Source organism: Carassius gibelio, chromosome A19 (assembly GCF_023724105.1).
Source record: "Carassius gibelio isolate Cgi1373 ecotype wild population from Czech Republic chromosome A19, carGib1.2-hapl.c, whole genome shotgun sequence".
In the NCBI taxonomy this organism is placed as follows: domain Eukaryota; kingdom Metazoa; phylum Chordata; class Actinopteri; order Cypriniformes; family Cyprinidae; genus Carassius; species Carassius gibelio.
Window position 1 is genome coordinate 22,989,379 of NC_068389.1, and position 27,674 is coordinate 23,017,052.

The following is a 27,674-nucleotide window of genomic DNA, read 5'->3' on the forward strand; positions in this document are numbered from 1 at the left end:
ATATAAAATACTAGACATAATACATATCTTATTTACACACACACACACATTTGTTTTTGTGAAAAGTGGGGACATCCCATAGGCGTAATGGTTTTTATACTGTAGAAACTGTATACTCTATGGACCTACACCAACCCTACACCTAACCCTAACAGGAGACTTTGTGCATTTTTACTTTCTCAAAAAACTAATTCTCTCTGATTTAGAAGCATTTTGAAAAATGGGGACATTAGTTATGTCCTCATAAGTCACCCTCTCCTTGTAATACCTGTGTCATACCCATGTCATTATACAGAGTTGTGTCCTGATGTGTCACAAAAACAAGAGCAAACACACACACACACACACACACACACACACACACACACACACACACACACACACACACACACACACACACACACACACACACAAATGTCTAATATAATATTCAATACATTACATATTTCAAATACTTCATGTATATAAAATACTAAATGTCATATATAAATTTGTATTATATAAAAGAAAATGGAAAATATAGTTAAATACATTTGTGATAAATGACCTATAAATCATACTTTGACCTTTAATACTAGTAAAGATCACAGAAAAACTCAGAACAAGCTCTGAAAATCATTGTGCAAAGCAGTGAAGTTTAATACAGATGAATGAGAAGTGTGTGAAGATCATAAAACAACATATTTGAATAACAACATACATAAGAACCACTACTTTATTATATTGCGACCACGTTATCAATATACCATTGTACCATCAGTTGATTCGCAGCCCTACTAAACTGAACAGTTGTCATTCCCTCGACCTTCTTTACTAGCAGTCACGGTCAGGTTACAGCTGTGCGTCAGGAAGGCCTCAGTTCTGCAGGTGTAGAAAACCATACGCCTTTTAAGCTCACTAACCTGCCCACTTTACAGTATGCCACAAGAACATTAAACAGTTAGGACTGCTAATAAACCAAACAGAGCTTGGGTCTGAAAATAGAGATTTCTTTGTCTGGGAAAGATGCACACACACGCTCTCGCTCGCACAAACACACTCGGGTAACGGCAGACAGCTGAAAGTTCTCAGAGGTTGCAAGCACCACTTTAAAGCAGGTCCTACACCTGTGAGTGATTTCTATAAAAACACCCCTACCATATCCAATTAGGTCCGAGTGGGCAGCGCTGTCACGCTTTCACACACAGCCGACAGCAGCTGCAGAGGCCACGCCCACAAGCCACTCATCTTCAAAGGCTCACGTCTGATTGGCTAATGCCGACCACCTCACAGACATCTCTGACTGTAATGTAATCTAAATATGTCTATGAGACATATTAACAGTAATCTTGATGTCTAGCCGACTGAAGTGCTTGTGTTGTCTGGTGCGACTGGCATCCATGCCAACTTGAAGGAATCAGTTCCAAGATGGTGAAAGCACGACAGAAGGAAAGTAAGTCTTGCAAATCTGATACTTCCTGTGTGGAGGCGTCACAGATTGTCACTGGATCTTCACAGAGCTTTCAGAAAAGTGCTTAAAGTGCTTCTAAGCATTGAGACAACTAGTATTTTGGTCATTTAAACGGTGAAACCAACTACTGCACAACCAGATGACTATTTAATTTTTCAACTAAAGTAAAATATAAATTTTTTAGTGACTTAATATCATGTAAATCATGTTAATATCATATAAGCATAATATATTAAATCAAGTTTCATACAATTTAATATTATAAAATACATCGTATTTAACACTACTGGTCAAAAAATATATATTTTTAAAGGCTGCTTGCATAAAATATAACAGGAATTAATCTTCATATTAGAATATTTGGCAGAAAATAATGATATTAATATAAAAGAGATATAAATCACAAATGTAGATTAGGACTTGATTTTACTGCAACATATTAGGCTGGGATATAATTATTTCTGATAAAATAATTTATACATTTTTATCATTAAATTATTAATTTCCCTGCCAAGATTGTCTTAGTTCTGGTGGACATAATATTTAAACATGATGAAAAATATTTTCTCTAAACCTCGTTCACACTGTCTCGATCACATCACTGGTCATTTGCATTGAACTTCAAAAGCTCAGCTTTATGCAAATGAGCAACAGTTGCTTGTTGCTCACGATGCCGGAAATAATGGGTGCTTTTTTGCTGCAAATCATTCGGTTAGATACATGAATTGTGCACAATAAAAGTGTTGTCTTGAATACTACAGATTGCAAGATCAGAAGAAAGCGTGCTAGAAAGGTCAACAGGGTCACACTCAAACTCGGCTCTTCTCAGTAGGACATCACACGCATAGCTCACCTGCTTTCAATTGAGCTGCTGAACACTGCTTTTATTAAGTGTCAGTCAGTCCAGAACGCTGAATGCAGTTGATCTGCCCCTTACCGCACGCTCTTATCAACTTCCTGTTCAGACTGCGGTGGGGACGGCGAGATGGGAGACTGACTGCTGATCGTGTGTGCGTTTTTGACAGAAGCTTCGAGGAAAGATGGTCAGAAACCTCGCTGCTGGCAGCCTGCACCTCTACGCCTGATATTTCCACACCACATCATTAAACTCCAGGAGACAAGTGGAAAAAATTCCCTCCTCACAAACCACCTGAGAAATCTGACTGTCAATCCAGAAATATATGCGCAGAGCTTTAGAGGACGATCTTCGTGACATTTATCAGCTTTAAAAAAAACCTCTGGCTGAATCTCAATTCACATACTTCACCTACGCATTGAAAGTACATACTTCACTGCTGATGGGAAGTACATACTTTAGAGTATGCATCGAACCTAATTCATCACCTCAAACTCCATTTACACTTCACTTTTAGCATTCATACACTAAAGAAAACTGCTTCAGCCTTGGATTTCGGGCCATTTACTGCACCTTTTATTTATTAGGTGTGGCTAATAATATTATATACAACTCTCTCTCTCTCTCTCTCTCTCTCTCTCTCTCTCTCTCTCTCTCTCTCTCTCTCTCTCTCTCTCTCTCTCTCTCTCTCTCTCTATATATATATATATATATATATATATATATATATATATATATATACACACATACACACACATACACACACTTGCTGATTAAAAGTAGTATATATTAGCGTATTATATATATATACACATTATATACCTACATGGCATACAAGAAGGAGGGTCTTAAAAAAAAAAAAGCAAGGAAGTGCAGACTGTAATGACGTAATATTTTGTGTTTTACAAGGTCTCTGGTAGGATGCCTCACCCATGAAACGGATTCTTTACAGGACAACATCAAACAGAGCGGGCCCGCATCTCACAAAGGTGCCCCATGCTTTCACACATTTCACAGACCACAGAGTGAACATGACCCCCCAGATGTTCATGAGGGACACTCGTAAAGGGGAGAATTCGGCCACACTGAGAGCCACCAACCTCGCTGGGAACCGGAGAACACTAAAAATGTGGAATTGCACCAATGTTTTGTAAAGAAACGATGCAAGCCTGAACACTGAAGTTTGACTGAATGAAACAGCTCTGCTACTACAGCCTAATGCTGGCAACAGATCCTAGGGTTGATTCCCAAAAAAAAAAACATACTGATTACTTTGCTACTTTTGCTGAAGACCTGTTTTATTGTAATATTTTTAAGGTACTATTAAGTGTGTTTGTATATCTATCTCTCTCTCTCTCTCTATATATATATATATATATATATATATATATATATATATTCTTTTTTTTTTTTTTTTTTTTTTTTTACAGTTTCAGATTATATTCAGTATATACATACGGTAATCAGATTCAGATTGTTTTAGTTTATTATGATAACACTGCAGAAGACTTGAAATATTGTATAAGTGATTTGGGTTACATTTATAGTGCTTTTTCTTGTTCTGTTTAAAGAAACAGCACATTTCCACAAGCTATTCCTTTAAGAAGGCAGAGCAGCAGTGAGTTTGGTGTCAGTCAGCATGCAGAAACAGGATTCTGAGAGCTCCAGCAGTGAATGATTGAATGCATCTGATCATTAAACGGATGACTCAGGCAGGTGGTCCCGTTTTGGAAAGGACGCGGCTCTCTGCTGGGTTCCACGGGTTCACAGGCCAAAGTGGCACTGGCCCATCAATATGGCGGTGGCAGATACGTGACAGGTTAATCCATCAAATCAGGTCAGGAGTCTTTAAAAACCCCAGTAATAACAGAGTAAAAGAGGCCGTTCTCACCGTGATGTCCATAAGAACTGTGGGTAAAAATAAAGTCGGTGGTGCTGTCAGAAGAGCTGAAGGAAAATCTGCAGGTCTGTCTTTCAAGAGAACGGCTCACATTTTCCGCTCCTCGACACCGTTGACCTCTGCCTCATGGTGGCGGAATTCCTTGGCTACGGGAAATCCTTGGAATTGCAGCATGGAATTTGTGAAAGTCGTGACTTCATCTTTCGTAATGAGGTCAAGATCAAAATAATATGGCAAAACAAACACTATTCAAAATGATTCAGCAAGTACTGTTTGTTTGAATAAAAGAGAATGTGGGGTAAACCAGAGCAGATATGGGTTTCAAGTGATGGTATATTTTCCAAGACTTGGCAAAACAGATCCGTGTGGTCGTAGATGGTGTGACAGTGCATAAATGTGCAGTGGATTAATGGAAATGAGCAGGAGATTACGGACAGGAAAAAAAACACACAAATAAACCTTTTCTTTCTAAATATGAATGTCTTTTCAATTTTACTGCTACAATCTGACCAGCTTCCCAAAATAACCCATTATGTCTGTCAGACAGGGCATTACATCATGAGGGAAAGCACCACGACTTGTGCCCAAACTAAAAAAAATGACACTGTCACTTTCTTAAATGCTGACAACAACCTGAAGCCGTCTAGACAGAAGGAAAGAGCAGACGGCCTTAATGCTACCAAATTCATCAAAGCGTTCAAATGCCCATTTCCAGCGGCTGGCTCCAAGCCGCAGAGAATTGCCTCCTGACACAAAACAGAAATCGCCAGGAGCCTCTAACAGGAGCAAAACACACAGTAATAATGACACAGGACAGGGTGTCTTTCCACAGAATGGAAATTATATCCTTGCTGAGAATGTGACGTCACCAGTTGGCCACGCTGCCAAAGTGAGTCAGGCCTACACGCCGATTGGTGTTTGAAGTTGAGCAGAATGGGCTCATGAGAGAAAGCTGCATCCTCCCAGTGTCAGTAAAAGTGATTCAGGTCGGGCTTGCGTGTGTGAGTCAGGATGAGCCGTAATCCATTGTGGCAGAAGACAGAGCCGCTTGATGAAGGTGCAGAATCATTGCCTTACTGCAGCTTCAGCAACTCATTCATTTTTCTTCTCCTCTACTCTTCTTCCCCCTTTCTCGTTTGGCTCTGGTGCTCAAAGCCAGAGTGCAAAGCATCCCACCAGCGTGCTGTCACTTGGGAGTACTGAATGGAAGTTGTTTTTGGAGAGGGAACTGCATGCCTGGAAGTGAAGCATTCCCGCTCAGGCAGCGAATCCTGGAAGCGTAGGGGAAAAAAAATATATACACGTATTCTAGAAAAGAGTTAAAAAGAAGAGTCTGCTTTCAATCGCAATACTGTCACACTATTTGCCCTGAAACATCTGCGACTCATCTTTAACGCAACTATTTGGGGCCAGTCTGGCTGGCAGAAGACTGCAAGTTATCACCCTCTATTTTGTGTTCTGTACCAGGTCATATTCACCAGTGATTGGGAACCAGTGAGCTTTTTAGGTGTGAGGTTCTGAACCCTTGCACTTAAAGGTTTACTCTTTCATTTGATAAGACACATAAGACACTTGGCTCGGCTGATAAGATGAAAAACAATGCTAAATAATAAAAAACTGAACGAACTGAATAAAAGTACAATAGAGTCAATAATAGAATCAAGTTAATTAATCATTAAAAATAATCTGTAATTTTTCATGACAGTAATTGAACGTATAAAAGAATGAGTAAATAAATAAACAGGAAAATAAAATCAATAACTTAAGCAATAGAAGATGTAAAAAATCTTGGTAGATAAATGGGTAAATAATTAAAATAAGTCAATAAATAAATAGATAAAATAAAAAAAGTAAATCAATAAATAAAATTGGGTAAATTGGATAAATAATTAAAAGAATGCACAAATGGAGAAAGAAAGATTTAATAAAATAAATACGTAAATGGATAAAAGAATCAAGTAAATTAATCAAAAGCTAAAACAAAATGAAATAAAATGAAAAAAAAATCCAATAAATTAATAAAGAATAATATAAATGAATAAAAAAGAATGAAATAAATGAAAAAGCAAATTATAAAAATAAAATAATGAATTAAAAAATAGGCAAAAAAAAATACTTAAATGGATTAAATAATAAAGTGCATGAATAAACGTATTAGAAAATAAAAAATAAAACTCATAGCATAAAAGAGTAATAGAAATGACAATATATGAGTGAATAAATAAAACTAATCAAATGAATGGACTAATGAATAAAGTAAATGAATAATGAAAAAGAAGTAAAATGAATAAAACAATACATTGAAGAATATAAGTAAACAAATGAACTGACTGAATAGAAGAAAAAAAAAAAATCAATCAATACACAAGTAAGTAAAGATCAGATCATGTACGGCCAGCCTTGCTCCGTTTGCACACCATGAGTGTCCTCCACATCAGGTTTTGTAATAATGATTGTGCTCCGGTCAGACCCTGCTGGACGACCGTCTGTAGCAGCACACTTTGCCGCCCACGAGCAGACAGATCAAAACAAGTCCATCTGCTGTATTTTGCAAACCACTTCTTCGCTTTCTTACAACTTATCTAAAGCGATGCTTATACGGGCCGACAAGCTGAGCGTCTAATCGTGATGTCGACATCCAAAGATGTTCCTGTCCACAGATACCAAACAAACAGCACATTGTCAGCAAAGTAATGACTTCGAAATAACTGACAGAGTGGAGGCCAATTTTCCCATGAAAGTTAGTGAAAGCAAACAGCCACCTTAAAAGGGGTGGTTATTAAAAGCAGAGATATAAGACCCAAGCTCTGATAATGCCTTAAACAGCTGAAGGAAGGGTTACGGATGTGGTGTATCGAATGCAGGGCTTGCGGTCGGAGTCCCTGGTCCCTGTACAAGCAGAGAGAGTCTATTAGGAAAGTGTGTTTGATACTTCAGACGTTTATGGATGTGTCTGGTTGACCAGGTCGATCTCTGCATTGGGAGCATGGGTGGGCGATACAGCACCTGTACGTCTGTCAGATGGATGGCAGAGAAAGTCCTGAGGGACGACGAGCCCCTTGTTTTTACTAAGAGCTAACTGACCACCAACGCTGACAGACACAATCCCAAAAAACGGAGGCTTTTGTGTGGGTCTGGGAAGTTACCGGATTTAGATGGATAAAATAAAAGTATAAAAAACAACAACAAACAAAACGACTTGCACAACAGCATTTTAGTGCCATGTTAAAAAAAAAATGATATTAAAAGCTCAATAATCTCTGAAAGTAAAAATCTTTGAGCAGGGAAATCCCAATATTACAAGAAAAGGCATGACTATCCGGATCATTATTGTAGCACTCTGTATTATCAGTGTTATTATTTGTAAAGAAAATATATGGTGAATTAGGAAACTGATTTAGGCCAAGTATCCTGACAGCAAACATAACACATCACACAACATACCACATTTTAGTGCCAAATACAAACTTCAGAAGAAACTGCATGATTATCTGGATCAGTACTAAGTTATTAATAGTATCTGGAAAGTGCAGTGGTGCTTTCTAATTCTACAACTTTTTTCTCATAATTTTGATTTGTTCTCAAAATATTTAATATCTAAAATGTAGAATAAAGACCTTATGTAACTTTAGTGTGAAATGTATAAACTTATCGCTAAAAACTTAAATGCTATGATCAGATGTTTTCTTAACTGCTGTTTTCTCACTACTGACATTTTGGCTGTGTGTTTATTTTGTTACTGAAAGGAAAGTGTGCATCTTAATGGGTGGCACTGGGATGTTCCCTTTTTATAAGCATGTGGGAGACTCAGATTTGAATCATGGTTAAAGGGGGGTTGAAATGCTATTTCATGCATACTGAGTTTTTTACACTGTTAAAGAGTTGGATTCCCATGCTAAACATGGACAAAGTTTCAAAAATTAAGTTGTACGTTTGAAGGAGTATTTTTGTTCCAAAAAAACCTCTTCCGGTTTGTCACAAGTTTCGGAAAGTTTTTTTCGAGTATGGCTCTGTGTGACGTTAGATGGAGCGGAATTTCCTTATATGGGTCCTAAGGCACTTCTGCCGGAAGAGCGCGCGCTCCCGTATAGCACAGCACTGAGAGCACAACAGACATTCACTGATCAGAGCGAGAGCGTCGCGAAAAGTCACAAAAGAAGTGTGTTTTTGGTTGCCAGGGCAAGACAACCCTGCACAGATTACCAAAAGAGAAACAGCATTAAAGGGACCAGTGGATGGAGTTTATTTTTACAGAGCATCAACGGAGTTGTGCAAGTGTTTGTGTTTGTTCCCTGCATTTCGGATTGCACATCGTTTATTTCTTAAGGATAATGCATTCCCAACTAAAAAGGGTCACGAGCGTGTGTTGGAACCACATGCGGTGAGTAAAACTGCTTCAAATATCTCTGTGTGTTGTTAACTTAGCTATCAGCGCGTAAGCACATCAAGTAAACAACATGCGATGTTGTCATCAAACTGCACTTTCCACATGTACAGCTTGAAAAAAAAAAAAAAAAAAAAAAGACGACATAAAGTGGAACTTTATTTTCCAAAACCGCTAAGCAAATATATACAGTTTCAGTACATACCACATAGAGACGCCTTTGCTGATGCTGCTCTTGTTAAATTTCAGCCTCTGGATCTGTGTCACAGCTTCCAAACGCTCTCAACTCAAAAGCCTACTGGCACTCGTGATTCTTTAGCTCCGCCCACACGTCACGCCTCCAGCCGGTCGTGTTTTTCCGGGAAAAATCGGTACAGACTATCTTTCTCTTATAAATATAATAAAAATAAAGACTTTTTGGAGTTATGAAGGATGCAGTACTACTCTATAGGTACTCAAGATTAACAGGATATTGAGTGAAAACGAGCATTTCACCCCCCCTTTAAATAATACAAAATGTTGCAAAAGGCATTTTATGGTTATTATGTACAGATCTGGCTCTCATTTGTGAATCAGCAGGGCCTCGGTGGTGAAACACCTGAACATTTCTGCTGTTTGCTTTAAGAAGCAATGACTCAGCTTCTCAAAACTACTGAATTTAAAACATTGATTAATCTGTACTCCAGGGGCAATTTCTGAAATCTAACTTGAAATTAAAAATGTGGCCATTTCAAATTCAATAATGTGCTAAGGTGCATTAAGTAACTTGATTTATGAGTTCATGCTGGCACGGAATATTTTTCAGCAGCAGTGCTGATTTGAAAGAAGGCGTTTAACACGATGAGACGCTGGTTCTCGATGGGCACCGGGCAGGAGAACTGCTTAAGATGGGATTTATGGAAGCGGTTCCACGGCTTACCCACTCGGCACGGGCCACTGAGCGACAAGCCATTTGCAGATGGAGCAGCCTGCGTCTCCTCCCCACAAATGCAGGTTTGCATTTCCCTCTAATGGGATCATTTATAATCCCAGTAAACTCAAACTCCCAGTGGAACGCTGCCACATCTACACTTTCCATGAGGTCCATCCAAACAGGGCCATGCGTCTGCAGCACCGCATCCCTGTGCGCGCGAATGTGGGTGAGTGGCAGCTGCGCGCAGGCCATTAGGATGCCGCTAACATCCACCGCTAACAGCTTGCTGGAAAAATCTAAATTGGAAAATGATCATGGAATAATACCCAAACCCAAGCATCTAGGGTAAGGAATATAAAAAAACTGAGCGGGAACCAAAGTGCTCTCCAAAACGCAGCACTTTTCACATTTGCTGCTCACTTCATTTTGAGTTGTAAAAAAACATTACAATGTCAATAAAAGCAAACACTTGAGAAAATAAAGACAGAAAAGTGATTAAGTACATGCAGTCATTCGTAATAAAAAAATAAAAATAATAATTATGTACAATCCCTAATCAATCAACATGACAGAAGAAGCTTTTCTACAGTAACCTCATAACCCAAACCTCTCAAAATAAAATGATAAAAAAATAAACAAACAAATAAAAATTTGACCAACAGCAGGCAAAAAAAAAAATAGCTTTGCGAGTAGATGGACGTGTGAAAAATGCACATGTGGATGGATCGCTCTAAATTAGGTCTTCCGGCCTTCATATTACAATGGAAGAAACCAACTCAGAGTCTCTGTAGTTTCAGCCTGTTTATATGCTTTAACCACTGTAAATGTACCCGAGAGAAAACACATAATAAAAATAAGAAAAACAGGAGCACTTTAACAATGGAAAAGTCACAGTAAGAGCAATGAGAACAAAGGCCTCGGCCAGTCTAATTGGTTTTATTTGTTCCCTTCATATGACTCCGCCTTCTCTTTTGAATAAATTAACTGAAGTCATTACCACGGTGATCTCAGTAAGTCCTGCATGCATGTGTGTGAGCTGGAACAAATGTGGCTGAGATGAAGCTGTCTGTGCTCATCTGAAAACAATGCAGGGGATCTTTTGGACCCATCCAGACAAATCCACCCACAAGCTTAGAGGATCAGAGCGGCCGATCGCAGTACGATGCACCTCAGGTGTTCAACCAAACATCCAAAACCCTGCTGCCTGAGAGGATTGGAGCCCAGAAAGCATTTTCTGCTGGTTTATGTGTCACAGAGCCCCAGAGGAGGTCAGTGGGAGCTAATGGTAGTCAGATGGGATGCCTTTTCTCCGCTTTAAGCAGTCCGATGGTGAGATAACAAGCGCTGTCATTCGTTACCACAGGTCGATCTTTATGAGGTTGCGAGACATTCCTTCTCTGCTGTGGTCTCGCTCAACCCTAATGAATGTCGTCACCTTGTGACCCAGTTCCTGTAATGACTCATCCCGGGATATACGGACTGCTGCAGTGAGCTTTTGCTTTAATGACTGAAAGGTCAAAGCCGGGGTCTGGAAAGAAATATTGCTGTGTCATTGTGGTCATGACTGTGACACTAAGAGACATAAAGGCTTCACTGAAAGAGCATCTTTCTTTATTGCCAACAACGACAAATGCACTTCCTTTTCTACTAAATATAGGCCTAAACACCTTGCCAACAGGTGCTGAGCACAAACGTGCCTTTTAAAAAACAAATCCCTAAATCTACTAATATAACAAAAAAAGAACATCTCATTATTTTGGTACACAACTTCACAACTTTAACTTAATAAAAACAGGCAATGAAGGTATTGCAAAACAACCTCATGATATAATACAAGTCATGATTCAATATTTCGCAATGCATTAGGCTTTGATTTAATTTCTCCAGTGAGGAGAGTGAGTCGAGCTGACTGACAAGAAGAGTGAGGTGACAGACAAAACGATGGCAGATGATTTAGTTTTCAAACTAAATGCAAAATCTCCTGTTTGGCAATATTTTGGATTTTAAATGTTACTCAAGATCTGCACTCTAATAAATTATCTTTATTTAAACAGGAGATAAATGCAAATAACAGATGTTTCGGCCGAAATGTGTTATTTGTATTTATCTCCTGTTTAAATAAAGAGAATTTTAGAGCTAAAGTGAGTTTGACATTGTATTCTGTTGTTGCATTAAAGCAATTGACACCGAATTGCGACTAATTCGAAAGTGAAATTAAAATGCGCACAATGCTTTTACAAACTATTTAAAAATGAAGGAAAGCAAGGAAAAAAGGGAATGCCCTCACCCCCACAGTGATACCGGTATTATTGGTGTTGTCACACATTGATTAACGGGTGGGAAAATTTCCTCACCATCACCCTACAATGTATTAAAAAAAAACAACAACCAAAAAAAAAAAAAATATATATATATATATATATATATATATATATATATATATATATATATATATATATATATATATATATATATATATGATTTGCTTTGTTTTTCTTAAATAATCTGAATAGTTAAATATAAATGCACAACCACTCAAAAGTTTAGGGTCATTATGCTTTTTTTCAAATAAATCATTTAGCGAGGATGTGTCGAAGTATCAAAGTATCTTAAAAATGTTAAATCTCTAAACAAAAAAATAATAATAATGAGCAGCTCAATTGTTTTCATATTTTTCAGGTCAACAGTTTTCATTCTTCATTTTATGAAGAAAATTTTCTAGAGCAGGAAATCAGCACATTAGAATGATTTCTGAACAATCGTGTGACACTGAAGACTGGAGCAATGATGCTGAAAATTCAGCTTTGCCATCATAGCAATCTATTGCATCTTCAAATATACTCAAACAGAAAACAGTTATTTTGATTTGTAATATTACATTATTACTGTTTTTGCTGCTTCAAATCAAATAAATGCAGTCTTGGTGAGCATACGAGACTTTTATTAAAACATTTTAAAACAATTCCATCGACTCCTAAATGTTATAAATAACAATATTGTAAGGATCTAAAATATTCATATAAAATTTGGAGACAAAACTCATATCGATATATGAATGTATCGGAACTGCTTTACAACATGAATCTAAATTTAAAAAAAAAAGATTTTAGTGAATCTTTTCATTTAGATGGCTGATTTTAAATTATACTTACTGATTCAACTCACCAACATATATATTCATATAGAAGAGCCACAATTCACTACATTTTCATATAGTTTTATTGTTATAATTCCAATATTTAACTGACCTCACAGTTTGACTCCATAAACAATTTCTTAGGTAAGTGCTTTACAAATACCATGCAAATCTGTTCGTACTAAATGAAGTAATTCAAAAGAAGGATTCATCAGAATGATTCATCTAATGATGGGATCAGAAGCAAGCATACAACAATATCAAAGACTTCAAAACAGTGAAGTTTTCACCTCTTCATGAAGACACAACCTTTGCAGACGTGCAACTGATACTTTTCAGTCTGAGCAGTGAATATGTCTGACTAGTGACTGGTAAAGCCATTCAACTTCAAAATCGGTTTCAAGAAGGAAAAATGACATCTTTAAGGTTATATTCCAATTGCCCTAAAAACAGGAAAAAAAGGAGGAAAAGTCCATTCGGAACAGGATAATAGTACATGTTTCGACATGCGGAAAACATTATTTCAATACAATGGTGTTAAAAACTCAACTAGTGATTTACTGCTGCTAGTTAAACCAGTTCAAATTCCCTTCACAAGATTAAAATTAAAGAATGCTCTCCCACTCAAAAGAATATAAATCTCTTCACTTGCAGCAGCCATTAACAAAACCATTTTCATTAATGAAAACATAAAACTCAAAGTCTTCGTGCCTCTACAGACCCGGGAACGTTTTTCATCTTAAAATTAAAAAGAAATCAAGTGTTAAGTTAAGTGTTACGTTCCTGTTCTCCAACACGATGGGTTTCAAATGACCATTCAGGGAACTAATTAATGAATAAACTCCCCTTAAAAAGGAAAAGACTGTATAGTCTAGCGTGAAAATATCACTACAATTAACAACAAATAACAAATTAAAATGTCCCAAAAATTAGAAAAAAAAAAATAGTCAAAGTAAGTGTTTGAGAGGATCCTCCTCTCCTGCGGTTTTGACCTCGAGCAAACGCCGGAAATCAGATATCCTGTCTGGCCTTCAACTCACATCGCTTATTAATGAGGCTGCGGTTCAAAGAGACTAAACATGAGACGGCATTAATATGGATTTACCACGTCCTCAAAACGTCTTTTTCATCATCTCCATCTCAAGCCATCATTCGCAAAGTAATGGTACGAAAACCACATTGTTACGCTGCCAGACTAGTCTTGAGCTAATGTCAAAAATATGGAATCTAGAGGAAATGAAGGGAGAAAAATGACAATCCACCATTCATATCTTCATATTTTCCAGAGGGTAAATAGGCGTTGAAATTATAATGACATCAAGGAGTACACTTATAATCCATCAAATGGTTGCGTCGTATGGAAACGTATTTAGTTTTTTACCTTCTCCCTCTTTCCTTAGATAGATATTAGGATGAGAAAAGTCCTGAACTTGGAGAACGAGCATGCTGTTCTTGTATGATTTTCTCTCAACGAAACCTTTAAGAACAGTAAATTTAAATTGATATGTTTTGGGAACAATATTTTTAATGACTTATGGCTAAAGTTACAAAAGCGCGACAGAACATATAATAAGTTCAGACAACCTTTTCAAACTTCCATAGTTAAGCTAAACAAGACCACATAACTTTCCTCAAAGTTATTCTCAAAAAGATCCAATATATCCTTTTCGCAAAATCAAAACATGACCAAAATCTGTTTCTCAGGGGGATTATCTTCATTTCATCATAAACTGATTGGTGGTAATGACTAAGAGAGGAACAGGTGCTATGATGTGAGTTATGGTCCCGCTGGATGATGTTATGTTGCTATTTCCCTCCCGTGACTAAACCAGTCCAGCCAGACAAAACAGCAATACGCTAAAGTGTAAGACAATCTTCACGGACAACATAGTTCATCAAGCTACTGGACAGTCACTGACTCAGAGCGGAAGAAAAACCACGGGAGTGCAGACTCACAGCAAAGGACCGGCCCAGAGAAAGTTTCACTCTGACACATGGGACTCTGTAAAACCCCCACTGAGGTGAGGTGATGGTTACAGAGTTCAGTGGGAGGAGGGGAGAATGGGTGAAAGAATTACCCAAATTTTACAGATCTCCAGTTGAAACGAGAGTCCTTCTAGGATGCAGTATAATAGTAAATGAAGGATGGGAAAAGAGGGAGCAGGAAAATAAAGATACAAGAGGCAAATGGTGTCTGAGGAAAGATTTCAAGCAAACAAGTTGACAAGAATGGAAGCAAAGAAAGTAGGATTTTTTTTTTTTTAAGTAAGGGAAGAATGGGAGAAAGCAATGAATGAAAAAGGAGATACAAAAGGAGGATGGAAAAGAATATGAACAAGAGCAAAAAATTAAGAAAGAATGATTTAAAATTAGTAAAATAAGAATTGAGGGGAGGAGAAAAGGAAGAAAAGTTAATAACGATTTAAAACCAGTAAGGAAGGAATGAAGGAGAAAGAAAAAGGAGCAAAAAGCAAGATATAATGACTGAAAATTAAGGAAGAAGAGAGGGAAGGAAGGAAAGATGGAAAAAGTAAATGTAGTATGAAAGTAGCTGGATGTAACAGAAGGATGGAGGGAATGAAAAAAGAACTAGAAACAAGAACGATTTAAAACCAATAAAAGGAAGAAAGAAAAACAGGCAAAAAGGCAAATAATGATCAAATAAAATCAATAACATTTTATTGATTTTACTTCACATCAAGAAAGAAAAGATAAACTTCAAGCAAAAAAGTGAGCAAATAGAGGGAAAATGAGATTAGTGTGAAAGCAAGGAAGAATGATTTCAAAACACTAAAGTTGAACAAGCAAGAAGAAGAAGAAAAAAGAAAGGCCATTATTAACTGGGAGTTAAAAAGCTGAAGCTGTATAGAACCACTTTGCTCCCTGCCTGAGCCGCCAGCTGGGGTATTTGCATAAGCAGTAAAAGAGAGGGATGGACAGAGGGAGAGAGAGTGAGGGAGTGAGAGAGGGAGGGGGGAATCATATCAGACACTCCCACAACCTATAAAGCACAACCATACTGAAACACTCAGTGAAACCACACGTGGGTCTCTGCGCAAGGGGAAGAGCCAGCGCTGCACAGGGACAGAGAGCCGGAGGAGGAGTGTGCATGTGTGTTTGAGGAAGCAAGACGTGGATTTCAGCTCATATTTGATGTGAGTGAGGACAAACAACAAACTCAACCCTTCAGGATCAATTCTCCAACTCTCGACTTCAAGGAAAAACTCATTTCAAATGATTCCTAGTAGCAGGGCAATGTAATACCAGAGTGCAACTGTACTAGAGGACTATCCGGAGAGCAAACAAGTGGAGGACTTGGCTTCGGAACCAGAGATCCATGCATTACGAACTCTAGAGTCTTGCAAGCAACATTTGAAATCTGTGTGGAGAGGTTCGGAGGTTTCAGTGATGTCTTTCGCGATGGTGCGACCGGCTCCCAGCCGATACCTGTACTCCGAGATCTCGATGATGTCAGAAGATGACGAAAATGGCAGCGAGAGCTCGGGCTCGGATGACCGCTCGTTTCGTTTGGACGCCTCAGGATACGAACTTAAAGTTGGAAGAAAGCGGAAACCTGGTGTAGGTGGAGGACGGCTGATAAGTACATCACCTAACTCCACCGGGACAATGGCTCCAGTGGCAGAGGGCCGTCCACGCAATGCAGCCAACGCACGGGAGCGGGATCGCACCAACAGTGTCAACACGGCCTTCACCGCGTTAAGGACTCTCATCCCAACAGAGCCTGCTGACCGGAAGCTGTCCAAGATCGAGACCTTGCGGTTGGCGTCCAGTTACATCTCCCACCTTGGAAACGTGCTCCTTGTGGGTGAAGCTTGTGGGGATGGACAGCCGTGCCACAGCGGAGGGCCTTCAACCTCAAACTACTACCACCACCATGGCTCGCCTAGTCGGGACTCGGAGAACTCGCAGCCCAAACAGATCTGCACATTTTGCCTCAGCAATCAGAGGAAAATGGTGAGTGAGACTTAAGCAGGTGTTCTCTGTTAAGATTGTGCAATGATCTGGACGTGTTCAAGTCCACAAACAAGCTGTAGAAACACAGACAGAGGTGTGAAATACGGCTGAACCTCGGGGAGGGATAAAAGCAGGGCTGAATCATTCTCTGCTAGTAAGGTCACTGAGGGCAATGACTTGAGGCAAAGTTAGTCAGGATACAGTTGGGTTGCATTAAATTCTATCAAAGTAAACTTGTAGAGTAACTTTGTTTATTTGTAGAGTACCGTTCAAACAAGTAGTTTAAGGGTTTGTTCCTTTCTACAAAGCATTTCTGTAATATGAGCCACAACAAAGCAGTTGATATACACAAACCGTATTCCTAACTTCTAGATCTGACACAGCCAAAACTTTTGAGATAACAGAAAGCAGATAAGGCATAATTTAGTATATGCTTTCTAAGTAATAATCAACTAGTGATTTCAGACAGTGTTCAGTCTTCTACACCGGCCAACTACACCTTTTAGTGAATCTGCGTCGTAATTCTCAGCCTTCCCGAGATAACATTTAACACTGAAAACAGTCCTAGGTGCTCTGAAGCTGAGTTATGACTTCATCCACATGTCCTTTTCCATCAAGAGCGATATCTCTGTTACAGAGTGCGCTGCTACCATGACCTCATAGACAGATGCAGTGAAAGATCGGATTAAATGTAGCCCAACGGAAAATATCCAATCAACAAAGAGACTGTCAGGTAATATACAAACACATCATCCATCTCTTCCCCCGGTGAGCGTGACTGTGCTGACCTTGGCCCGTGGAGCCAACTCCGCAGCACATTAAAAATAAAACCATAAATCACGCTTTGGCTGTGAGGAATACAATGACACCAAACCAAAAACAGGGGAAAACTGTAATTTAAACTTGCGTGGCGAAGAACTGTCTGAGGTTGAAATATAACACACACACTCAAGACAATTACACTCCGCCATGACACAAGAGCATTTTTAGTCAGGGTATCTCACAACCGCAATGTGTGTTTAATCCTCAAAAACCTGAAGTGCTTCCAGAAGCCGTTGAGCTACATTTTCTTTTTCTGGATCTTTTAAAGTCTGTAACAAAGGAAATAAACAATAATAGATGGCATCTGATTCCACCGTGTATACTCTGCACCAAACGGGTGAATTACAACTAACCTAGTTTGGGCCATTTATAACAAATGAGCAAATAGGAGGCATAAACAAACAAATGCTAATGGTCCATGATCTATATATCAGACCACGAGAATCTAGGGAACATCTGCTGTTGGGTATTTTCCCCCAAGTAGCTATGCACCAACCTCAGCGTTTCACTCTCACATCCTGTGTTGTTCTTAGTCGCTTCCTCATTGCCCAATTAGTATCCTTGTCAAGCATGACATGCAACTTGCTCGGACCTTCATAAATCTTTCAGAGCACGATTTGCAGAGATTTCTGAAAGTAACACAGCGGTCTTTGCACTTTAAGATGAGGGCATTAAGACCATTAAATTAAGATTTTTATGGATTTATCTTGCAATAAAAACACTAAATACAAAAATATAGTTTCTTGTAAATCCCAAAAACTAATTAAACGTTTAAAAAGCCAGACAGATCTAATTGGCTGCTATTTATGTGCTATTTTCTACATCAAAATAACTGCTTTAATGAAATGTCAACAAGTCTGTGTGTCCAATTCATGTACACAGACAGGTAAATTGGTAAAATATTAATAAATTAGACATCATCCACTATTGTTCTGTAGATATCAGTCAAGCACAAATTAGCAACTGATTAAGCATCTTTAAGTATTTAAGTCTAATTCCTAGACGTTCAATACTGTACAAACCAAAAAGACTGAAACAAACGTACAATAAACAAGAGCTCCTTATAATGCAAATTTATAACTGGCAACTTAAAGGTTTTATTTGCTAAACTGTTTGTTGTTGAAAATCACATAGAAACAACCCAGAAACCACAAAGCTAGAAACAACAACAGGCCAAAGGCTAACACTCCCATTTCAGGCCGTAACCTTAATCCGTACTAAACGAAATGATAGATCTTTATAAGCCCAATCGAGAAATACGCCCATGTCTTCGGGATTCCAGTGGCAGGCAGAGATTTGAAACAGACCATGCCTAGCCTTTGTAGTGCGCTTTCAGAAGTGGGTCTGTGCGCTCCAAAACCACACTCCTCTCTTTTACCCCTATTTAGTGCTCATTACGCCGTGAAAATATCACTCAGCCAAGACGCGCAGCTTTATTGTTTCTAAAGAAAGAGAACGACGAAATAAAGAACACACAAACCAGGGGGGAAGACATGGAGGTATAACTGAATTCAAATGTTCGGGTTTTTGCCAAAGCGTCTGTAATCTGACACAAAACAGACAGCTGCTTCGAGATTCTCCAGCGAAAGAGCGAAATGGACATTTAAATCAAACGCAGACAGTCGAGCGGCACAAAACTGCTACTTTTGCCTGTTAAGACATTCAAGACTCAAACAGATTTGTGTCTATATAAAAATGATTGATTTTACCCTAAACATTTTCCAGCTTCTGATGCATCTGGCGGGTTTATATGTATTTATTTTTTTATCTTGGACTGCTTCTTGATGTTTGTACATTCACACTCACACTCACTCACTCGGTAACTACTATTTTCTACATCACTATATCCACATGGATGTACCACAAATGACAGAGCGAGAAATTACCACTATTTTTGTGTTTTGACACCATCTTCCTCTGTCCATCTGGCTAAACCACACTATTCATTAGTGGCGGACGTTTGGTTTCTTGCAGGTGAAGGCATAGGTTTGGATAGATTGCATAACCAGACTGGATTACTCAGAAAAAGTCTTTGAGGCAAATGCGATGTCTTCCTTTCATTTATGGCATCTGCTCAGATGGTAACTGAATAAAATGTAACGTAGGTCATATTTTCTGCATAATTATCGAGACTTCTCTCATTACAAGCATATGGAAGAGTTTAGAGACTTTCTCTAACGGGAGCCCGAACATTTGACACAATATGAAATTATTTGAAGTGTTAGCACTGCGCATTAAAGAGCCAACATTTTTCCCTCCGTAAACTGCCATTTCATTCGAATTCGTCCTGAAAGATTTGGCCAAAAGTGGGATCTTATAAAACCGCCAAATGTGAATACTTCCATACCTTCTGGAAAGTGAAGCCACATGAATTCAAGTTGGGCTGGAATTGGGTCATCCTTTACCACAGGTGGGGCGGTACGCTTCATAACCATAAACGAAGGAAAACTAGCATTTACGCTTGAAGGCAGTGGCGAAATGGTCTGTGCAAATACTCCTGAACACTATGAAAACAATCAAAAGAGTGTATGTGGTGCATTAAAAGGGTGCAAAACTCATATATTGGGATTAGCTCAAACACAAGACTGGTTTTAATAATCTACCCATCCTGTCACCACCAGAGGCTAAAGTTACACGTCTAAACCCATGCATGCACACACATCGTCTCGTTGTGATCTTTAGAAAGCTGTCAACGTTAAACGTCAACCCTAAGGTGAAGCCAAATATTTGTGTTAAGAGAACCGTAGCTGCTTGAAAGGGAAAAAAAAAGGAGGTGATCATTAATTTATTGATATAAAGATATTTGAGAATTTGCTGTGATTTGTTTCCTGTCTCAAAGTACTTGGAAATAATGTGTTTATAAAAGGACTTCAGACCAAGGGGAGCGTACGATCAATCTGGGCATTTGGACATAAGCTCCAGCAATAATAATTTCTCTACGGTGAGTTAGACAGGATATGAAAAGCAAATGTAGGCAAAATCCTATTAGTTTGCCCATAAGTGATCCCTGGAGTAAGAGCGCTGCTGACTTTAAAGTGGCACTGAACTTAGAGGAGGGGCTGGAGAAAATAGGAGTGAGGGGAAAAAAAAAAAAAAGGGAAGAAAGGAAAACGTTGAGGGTCAGGGTTATTTTCAAATGGGATTCTGTCTGACTTCATCAGTTAAGGTTGAGTGTTTTGACTAGGAACTCCTCCTACATCAGACGGGGGCCGCAGGAACGATGGCATTCCATCTGCTCCTGTTCTAAGCAAAGCAAACTGGGAAATGTCAGCCACGTGTGTGTGTGCTACCACAAATGGAAAGGTGATAGGAGAAAAACAGCAGGCGCATTAATGCCAAACAGCAACATGAATCATCAAGAGTCAAAAACTCCTTCAAAACTGAAAATCAATAAACTTGTAAAAATTACCTAAACAAATAGACTTCAATGTAAAAATGTAACTACATTTTAATACATTTATGTGAAAATAAATGGATATCAAACAATTTTAAAACATTAATAAATACAATATATTAATGTAAATAAATAAATACAAATTTAAAAAAATGAATTAAAAAGAACAACAACAACAAATAGTTGGACCTGACATTGTTCATAACTAATCAATTATTTTCTTTCATTTCAGAGTAAAGACAGAGAGAGAAAATCAGCCTTGAGGAGTTAAGCCACGACGTGAATGGATTTACAAAATATCATCACCAATGTACAAAAGCTGATGACTGCAAAATGCAATGTTGTGGTGTATATATGCAAATATCAATTCATATTTAATTATTTGTAAACTGCCATTGGACTGGAGCATTTTGTTGGAGGAAAAAAAAAACACATATGACTGGAAAAAGACCAGACTGCAGCGACTTGATTACTCAAGAGCTGAACATCCCGCCACAGACTACACCAAGCTAAACCAAATGCTTATCATCGACCACAGGGAGTTTAGGTAATGCTATTCTCACCAAAGAATCTCAATAAGAGGACTGCATTCACAAGGCTGCAAATGATCACATAACTTCTCCAGTAGACACAGCGTACGGAGCCCAGCTTTACAAATCAAAACAATGATGGAACATCTTCCTATTTTCAAAATCAATGAGGACCATGGGACAGTGCTGACTGAAGACATGAATAGATGCAAACTGACATGTGGCATGTTCTTTCTTACAAAAACACAAAAGACACTTAGCCTGACTATGAAAATGCAACAAATTCAATAAATGCAGTATACTGTATGTGTATAAAATGGCAAATTACTTATATTCTTCATTGTTTTAAATTAAAAAAAAAAAAATACTGAACAAAGAGTGAAAACCTATTTTTATTTTATTTCTAGTATGACTCAATATCATGTCACACAGACATTTGGATATCTTTGTTATCCAGCTCTACTGTAATTTGGCCAAAACCTCAAAACAGCTACAAAAACAGTCCCTCCAGATAAAGATCAATGCTTTCATTTTATCATCTCAGTAGATCATCTCTCATCACGAGTTCTTGAAGCCTAAATATTTAATTTCACATTCTCTTTCTGTGTTTAATTAGGTTAAGAAATGCAAACACATCTAGAGACACTTACATAGTCTTATGTTTCACAAACTCAGACACTTCGGGTTTATTCAATGTTATCGACTAAAACTGGCAAGAACAGCTGTTTATGATCTATTGCACTGATTCTCAAAATTTCGGACTCTAGATGAACTGGATAAGTAAATTTTATATATATAGGGCTGTCAATCAAGTTAATTTTTTTAATCACAAACCTTTTTCTGTAATTAATCACGATTAATCACACACTTCATGAAATTATTTTTTTTTCTCATCATTTGCTACATCCAGCAAAGCAAACCAAAAGACTGAAGGGTGATACTCACAAAAATCTAAATTTTCTGCAGGCTTTTCTTCCAAGATAAATTTAGATGTCTTTCCAAAAAAGTACAGTTAGAAACTCCAAAAGGACACCAAAGGACCAAATTATATAAGGAGCCCATATAAGCACATATAAAAGAAAAATAATATCAGATTTTTTTAGTATGTGTACATTGCAACAGCAAATAGCTTTTTTACATTTTAGAGAAGCCAAGTTGCGATTTCAAACTCAACCAACTGCCTGCTGACTGCATACAGTATATCTACTACAGTGCACGGATCCATTCTGTATAACTAAACACAGTAACAAACATGACAAATCAAAACATTATTGTGAAAGTGAGTGGAAACAATGGAAATGTATGGGAATTTCTGTTCATGTGCATAAATACAATGTGCGATTAACACTCATAAATGCGTTATTATATCAGAGTCAAGCGTGCTTACTGTATGCTATATGCCACCGCAATTGTCTTTAACTTGACCGCAGTCTATATCCACCAAAACTTTTAATTGCGTTAAATTATTTTAATGCGTTAAGGACCATAGAATTAATCACATGCGTTAACGATGACAGCCTAATGCTCACAATTTCTCCATATAAAAGATTTTAGAGCTTATAAATAAGTAAAATATATATATATATATATATATATATATATATATATATATATATATATATATACACACACACACACACACACACACACATATATACACACACAGACCAAAAGTTTGGAAACATTATTTTTTATGTTTTTGAAATAAGTTTTTGAAAGAAGTTTCTTCTGCTCATCAAGCCTGCATTTATTTGATCAAAAATACAGAAAAAACAGTAATATTGTGAAATATTATTACAACTTAAAATAATAGTTTTCTATTTGAATATACTTAAAAATAATTTATTCCTGTGATGCAAAGCTGAAGTATCATTACTCCAGCCTTCAGTGTCACATGTAACATCCAGTCTATCACATGATCATTTAGAAATCATTTTGATTTATTATGAGAGAACTGATTTATTATGAGTGTTGGAAACAGTTCTGCTGTCTAATATATTTGATGAATAAAAGGTTAAAAAGAATTGCATTTATTCAAAATAAAAAAAAATCTAATATATATTCTAATAATATATTTTCTTTACTATCACTTTTTATCAATTTAACATCCTTGCTGAATAAAAGTATTGATTTTATAAAAACAAAAAAAGAAAAGAAAATTACTGACCCCAAATTACTGACCAGTAGTGTATATTGTTATTACAAAATATTAATATTTTAAAAACATAGCTTCTTTTTTTTTTTTTTTACTTTTATTCATCAAAGTATCCTAAAAAAGTATCACATGTTCTGAAAAAATATTAAGCAGCAGAACTGTTTCCAATGAAATGAATCATCATATTAGAATAATTTCTAAAGTATCATTTGATAATGATCCTAAAAATTCAGCTTTGCATCGCAGAAATAAATGATAATTTAAGGTATAATACATTTAAAAACAATTATTTTAAATTGTAATAACATTTCACAATATTAATTTTTTTTTTCTGTATTTTTGATCAAATAAATGCAGGCTTGATGAGCAGAAGAAACTTCTTTCAAAAACATAAAAAATAGTAATGTTTCCAAAATTTTGGTCTGTCCTATATATATATTCATTATAAAAATGCCCATGGAATTATAAGGATTTTACAAAGACAGTGAGAATCCTGGTTGAGGGCGTGAATTGACCTAAGGAATATTTAGGATTTTTTATTGTTTTGCCTTATTTTAAATCTACCTGCATACATTCAGCTCTCTCTCTTTAAATATATAAAATCCTTGTCATTACCTCCATTAATCATTAACTTACAAAAATAGCAAAGAAGTTTCAATGCTTGTTACAATGGTTGCTCAAATCAGAGGACAGGAGGAAGTGAGAGCTGAAACAGATGACCGAACGGAGGTGAACGACACAGGAAGTGAGGCCTGTCAGACAGACAGCTGTTCCGTGTGGTGGCACAGATGGGATTCACAGGTAAAGCCTTTGGCAGCGGTCCTGGAAGTGTCCACCCCTGACATCTCGGACAAATTTTGTCTTGGTTTTTTGCGTCTCGTTTCACATATCACCCTCAACAACCTCCACACCTACTCACCAAACTAAAGTCACTTCATCTCTCCTCTCAGGTAACTACACCAAGACTCTGTTAAACTAATAAAAAACAAAACAAAACAAAAAAACAAGAGAGAAAGCTTTATTTTAATCTTTTGACATGAGCTTAATATCATAATAATTGCAATTAATCTTATGATTGCTTTCGTAGTAAATGTCTCAAACATTTAGCTGCTTCTTAAGAAAAAAAATGCATATACACAGAAGAGCTTCTGACGGGTGATATTTCATACTGAGCTTCAGTGATATTTCAATTCGACCACTGCAAAAACAGTTAATTACTTTACTTTTGTTAAATGCCCCATCTGGATTTCATTTATAAATATGTAATTAACCTCCATCATTCATGCAAGAATGGCAAAAAGTCACAATGAGACATAGAAACTCTGGTTTGTCATTAACTGGGGAGCTGAGAGCATATTGTTTTCAACTATATTATTGATTGTCTTTAGTTTATAAGTAAATCAAACTATTCTGGTGTCAATGAAGCGGTACATGATCCTTACTGATGGGGCTGTGGAGGTACGCAAGACCAAAAGCAAGGCATTAGGGCAGCATCCCGCTGAGTCTTACCCCCCTGTTCACCCCGGTCTGTCATTCTGTCATCTCCTCATATCTCACAGAACAGCTCCATATCGACACACATGAACCCAGTCACCTCACATCCAGCTACTACAGACATCAACACTCATACAGAAGAATAACAATAACAAAGGAAGATTCAGGAATGACAATGCATTCACATATAATGTCTGATCTAGGAAAAAAGAAAAGCAACCATAAAGGTGCTCATAAAAAATGCTATTATGCTATATACTAGAGCTCCAAATGTCATAGACTGTAGAATAAAACTGGGACTAAATGGAAAAGATATATAACCTGAACAATTATATTTGGAAATATTATATTTATATATATATATATATATATATATATATATATATATATATATATATATATATATATATATATATATATATATATATATATATATATATATATTATATTTTAGAAATGAAATGTGATCAATTAAATTAATACATGAATGTCATAAATCAATGTTATAATCAATAATGTTATATACATGGCAGTAAATGTGAATTACACAGTGTGAAGCGTGAAGAAGAAATGCATTCTACACCATTTACTCAATTCAGGGGAAAAAAGTTGAAAACCAAAACTGTTTATTCATTGGCGAGACGGTCTGTATATTTTGGAAAGGACACAAGGGGAACCATCAACTCTGTTCCCAAACAGACACCCTTATGAGCCAATACAACAATCTCAAAATGATTAGATATCAGTTGATTAATCTGCTAAGAAGTGTCTGAATCATCTCTGCACAACCCCGTATCCAAAGAATCTATCTATATCTATATCTCTATATCTATATCTATATGTACACAAGTATTTTTTTTCTATTAATCATGCTGATATTTAATTACAGCAAGTTTAATACCATGAAATGGGCCACTTTTATACAGTAAACAAGAGATGCTAAACTCATAATGCTATTCACTTCAAATAAGCATAGATATCTACTCTACACCACACTCACCAATGTCAAGTTACAAATTGGAAGCAACCGCAAACGAATCCTGAAAACACATTGTCCCCCTCATTACTGGCCTAAACGGTTTCAAAACAGAGCAGGCCAATGACCAGAGCATACGCAGTTCTTTCCATGAAGGCTGGACGTGGGGGTAATAGTCCAGCCTCCCCCAGGTCCCCCGGGACCGTCTGGAGGATGGCTAACAGATGACAGCTGCACAGGCCCGATTCTCATCTGTTCAACATCAGAGCGCTGCTGTCCCGTCCCGTCCCGTCCCATCCTCCTAACCCAATGAAGACAGTGCCATGCAGTAGGCTGGAAGGAACAGATCGCCTCACCTGACAGACCTGTAGTTTAGACCCCATTTTTTATTTCCGACTTCTTATACAGAACCAAAGGCCATAAAAATAAATCCCATTATTATTTCTAAAACAGCAAAACCACAAAAGGTTGTCTAAAGGTCAAGCGCTCATTACCTATGGCAAAAAAAAAAAACACCACACCACCCTGATAAATAATCTGCAGATCTTCACACATGGGGCTTTAACCTTGGAGGACACACGTGGAAAGTTTGCATTCTGGCAACGTAGATTTCAAATGGGTTTCCCACCTGGCCTCAGAGCATCCGGTACATCATTCAGAGAAAGTCATTATTTATTGAAAATTAAATATCTAATGAGGCCCTGAAGCTTTTCTATATGACGAGTCTAGTCGTATAACAGAAGAGAAAGCCATCGAATCAAGTCCATGAGACCAAAGTGCTTCACTTTTCCTTTATATCATTAACCAAAACATCCCAGGGAGCATTTTTTCCTTCTGCTGTCCAACAAGTCACGAAAAGCCATATACCTGTATGGTTGCAGTAGCATATTTTCATTTTAAAATTTGAGGACAGGTCGAGAGAACGTCTGACTAAGGGCATCTACTGTATGTCAGAACCTGAGGAGAGACGCTAAACGCCAAGGTGGTAATGCGCCATATTTCTTTTTTCCCTTAAGTTGTTTTCCTCCTTCATTGTGTAAAATCATGCATCAAGCACCTTTAACACAATGTGGAAAAAATGTTTCTGCTAAAATAAGAGATAAAAGCTCTGTTCCAAAGCCTAGTGTGCTACACGGAGCATTTTAAGCACCATTTAAAGGGACAGTTCATTCTAAACATATCAATAAACACCATTTACTAAACCTCATGTCATTTTAAACCTGTGACTTTCATCTGCAAAGGAAAAATTTAAGTGTAATTTCTGAAAAAAGTGATTTTTTTTTCTTTAAAAGTTATGATTACACATATCGATATGAATAAAATAATACACACTGTCAAAAGTTTGGAAACATTACGACTACCAATGTTTTACAATGATTTAGAATGATTTCTGAAGGATGATGTGACACTGAAAACTAAAATTCAGCTTTGCCATCATAAGAAAAAAAAAAACATTTCAGATTTATACTGGGTTTACTTTTTTTTTTTGACAAATGAAACAAAAGCAAAAGTGTTTAGATAGATTAATAAGGAAAAGTCACAGAGTGTCATGCCCCTGAGATGAAGGGAATACTTTTTAAAAGTGAAGGAATATCTCAGGGGGGTCAGCTGGACCCCAAAGACTGATTAAGGGTTAAAGTGCTAGAAATGAAATGAAAAGTGTTTGAATTTCTCTCTCAAAAGGTTGTA

The 27,674-nt window shown here is 37.3% G+C and overlaps 2 protein-coding genes across 2 annotated transcripts in view; one reads left to right on the forward strand and one right to left on the reverse strand.

The window, feature by feature from the left end:
• The window catches only part of LOC127934968 (ribosome biogenesis protein bop1), a 72,176-nt gene that overhangs the window by 20,485 nt on the left and 24,017 nt on the right, over positions 1-27,674 (reverse strand). The window lies entirely within an intron of this gene.
• On the forward strand, positions 15,604-21,684 carry LOC127934970 (basic helix-loop-helix transcription factor scleraxis-like). Its single transcript, XM_052532562.1, has 2 exons — positions 15,604-16,614; positions 21,063-21,684. Exons 1-2 carry the CDS (start codon positions 16,048-16,050, stop codon positions 21,099-21,101), a joined length of 606 nt encoding a protein of 201 aa, XP_052388522.1. The 5' UTR covers positions 15,604-16,047; the 3' UTR covers positions 21,102-21,684.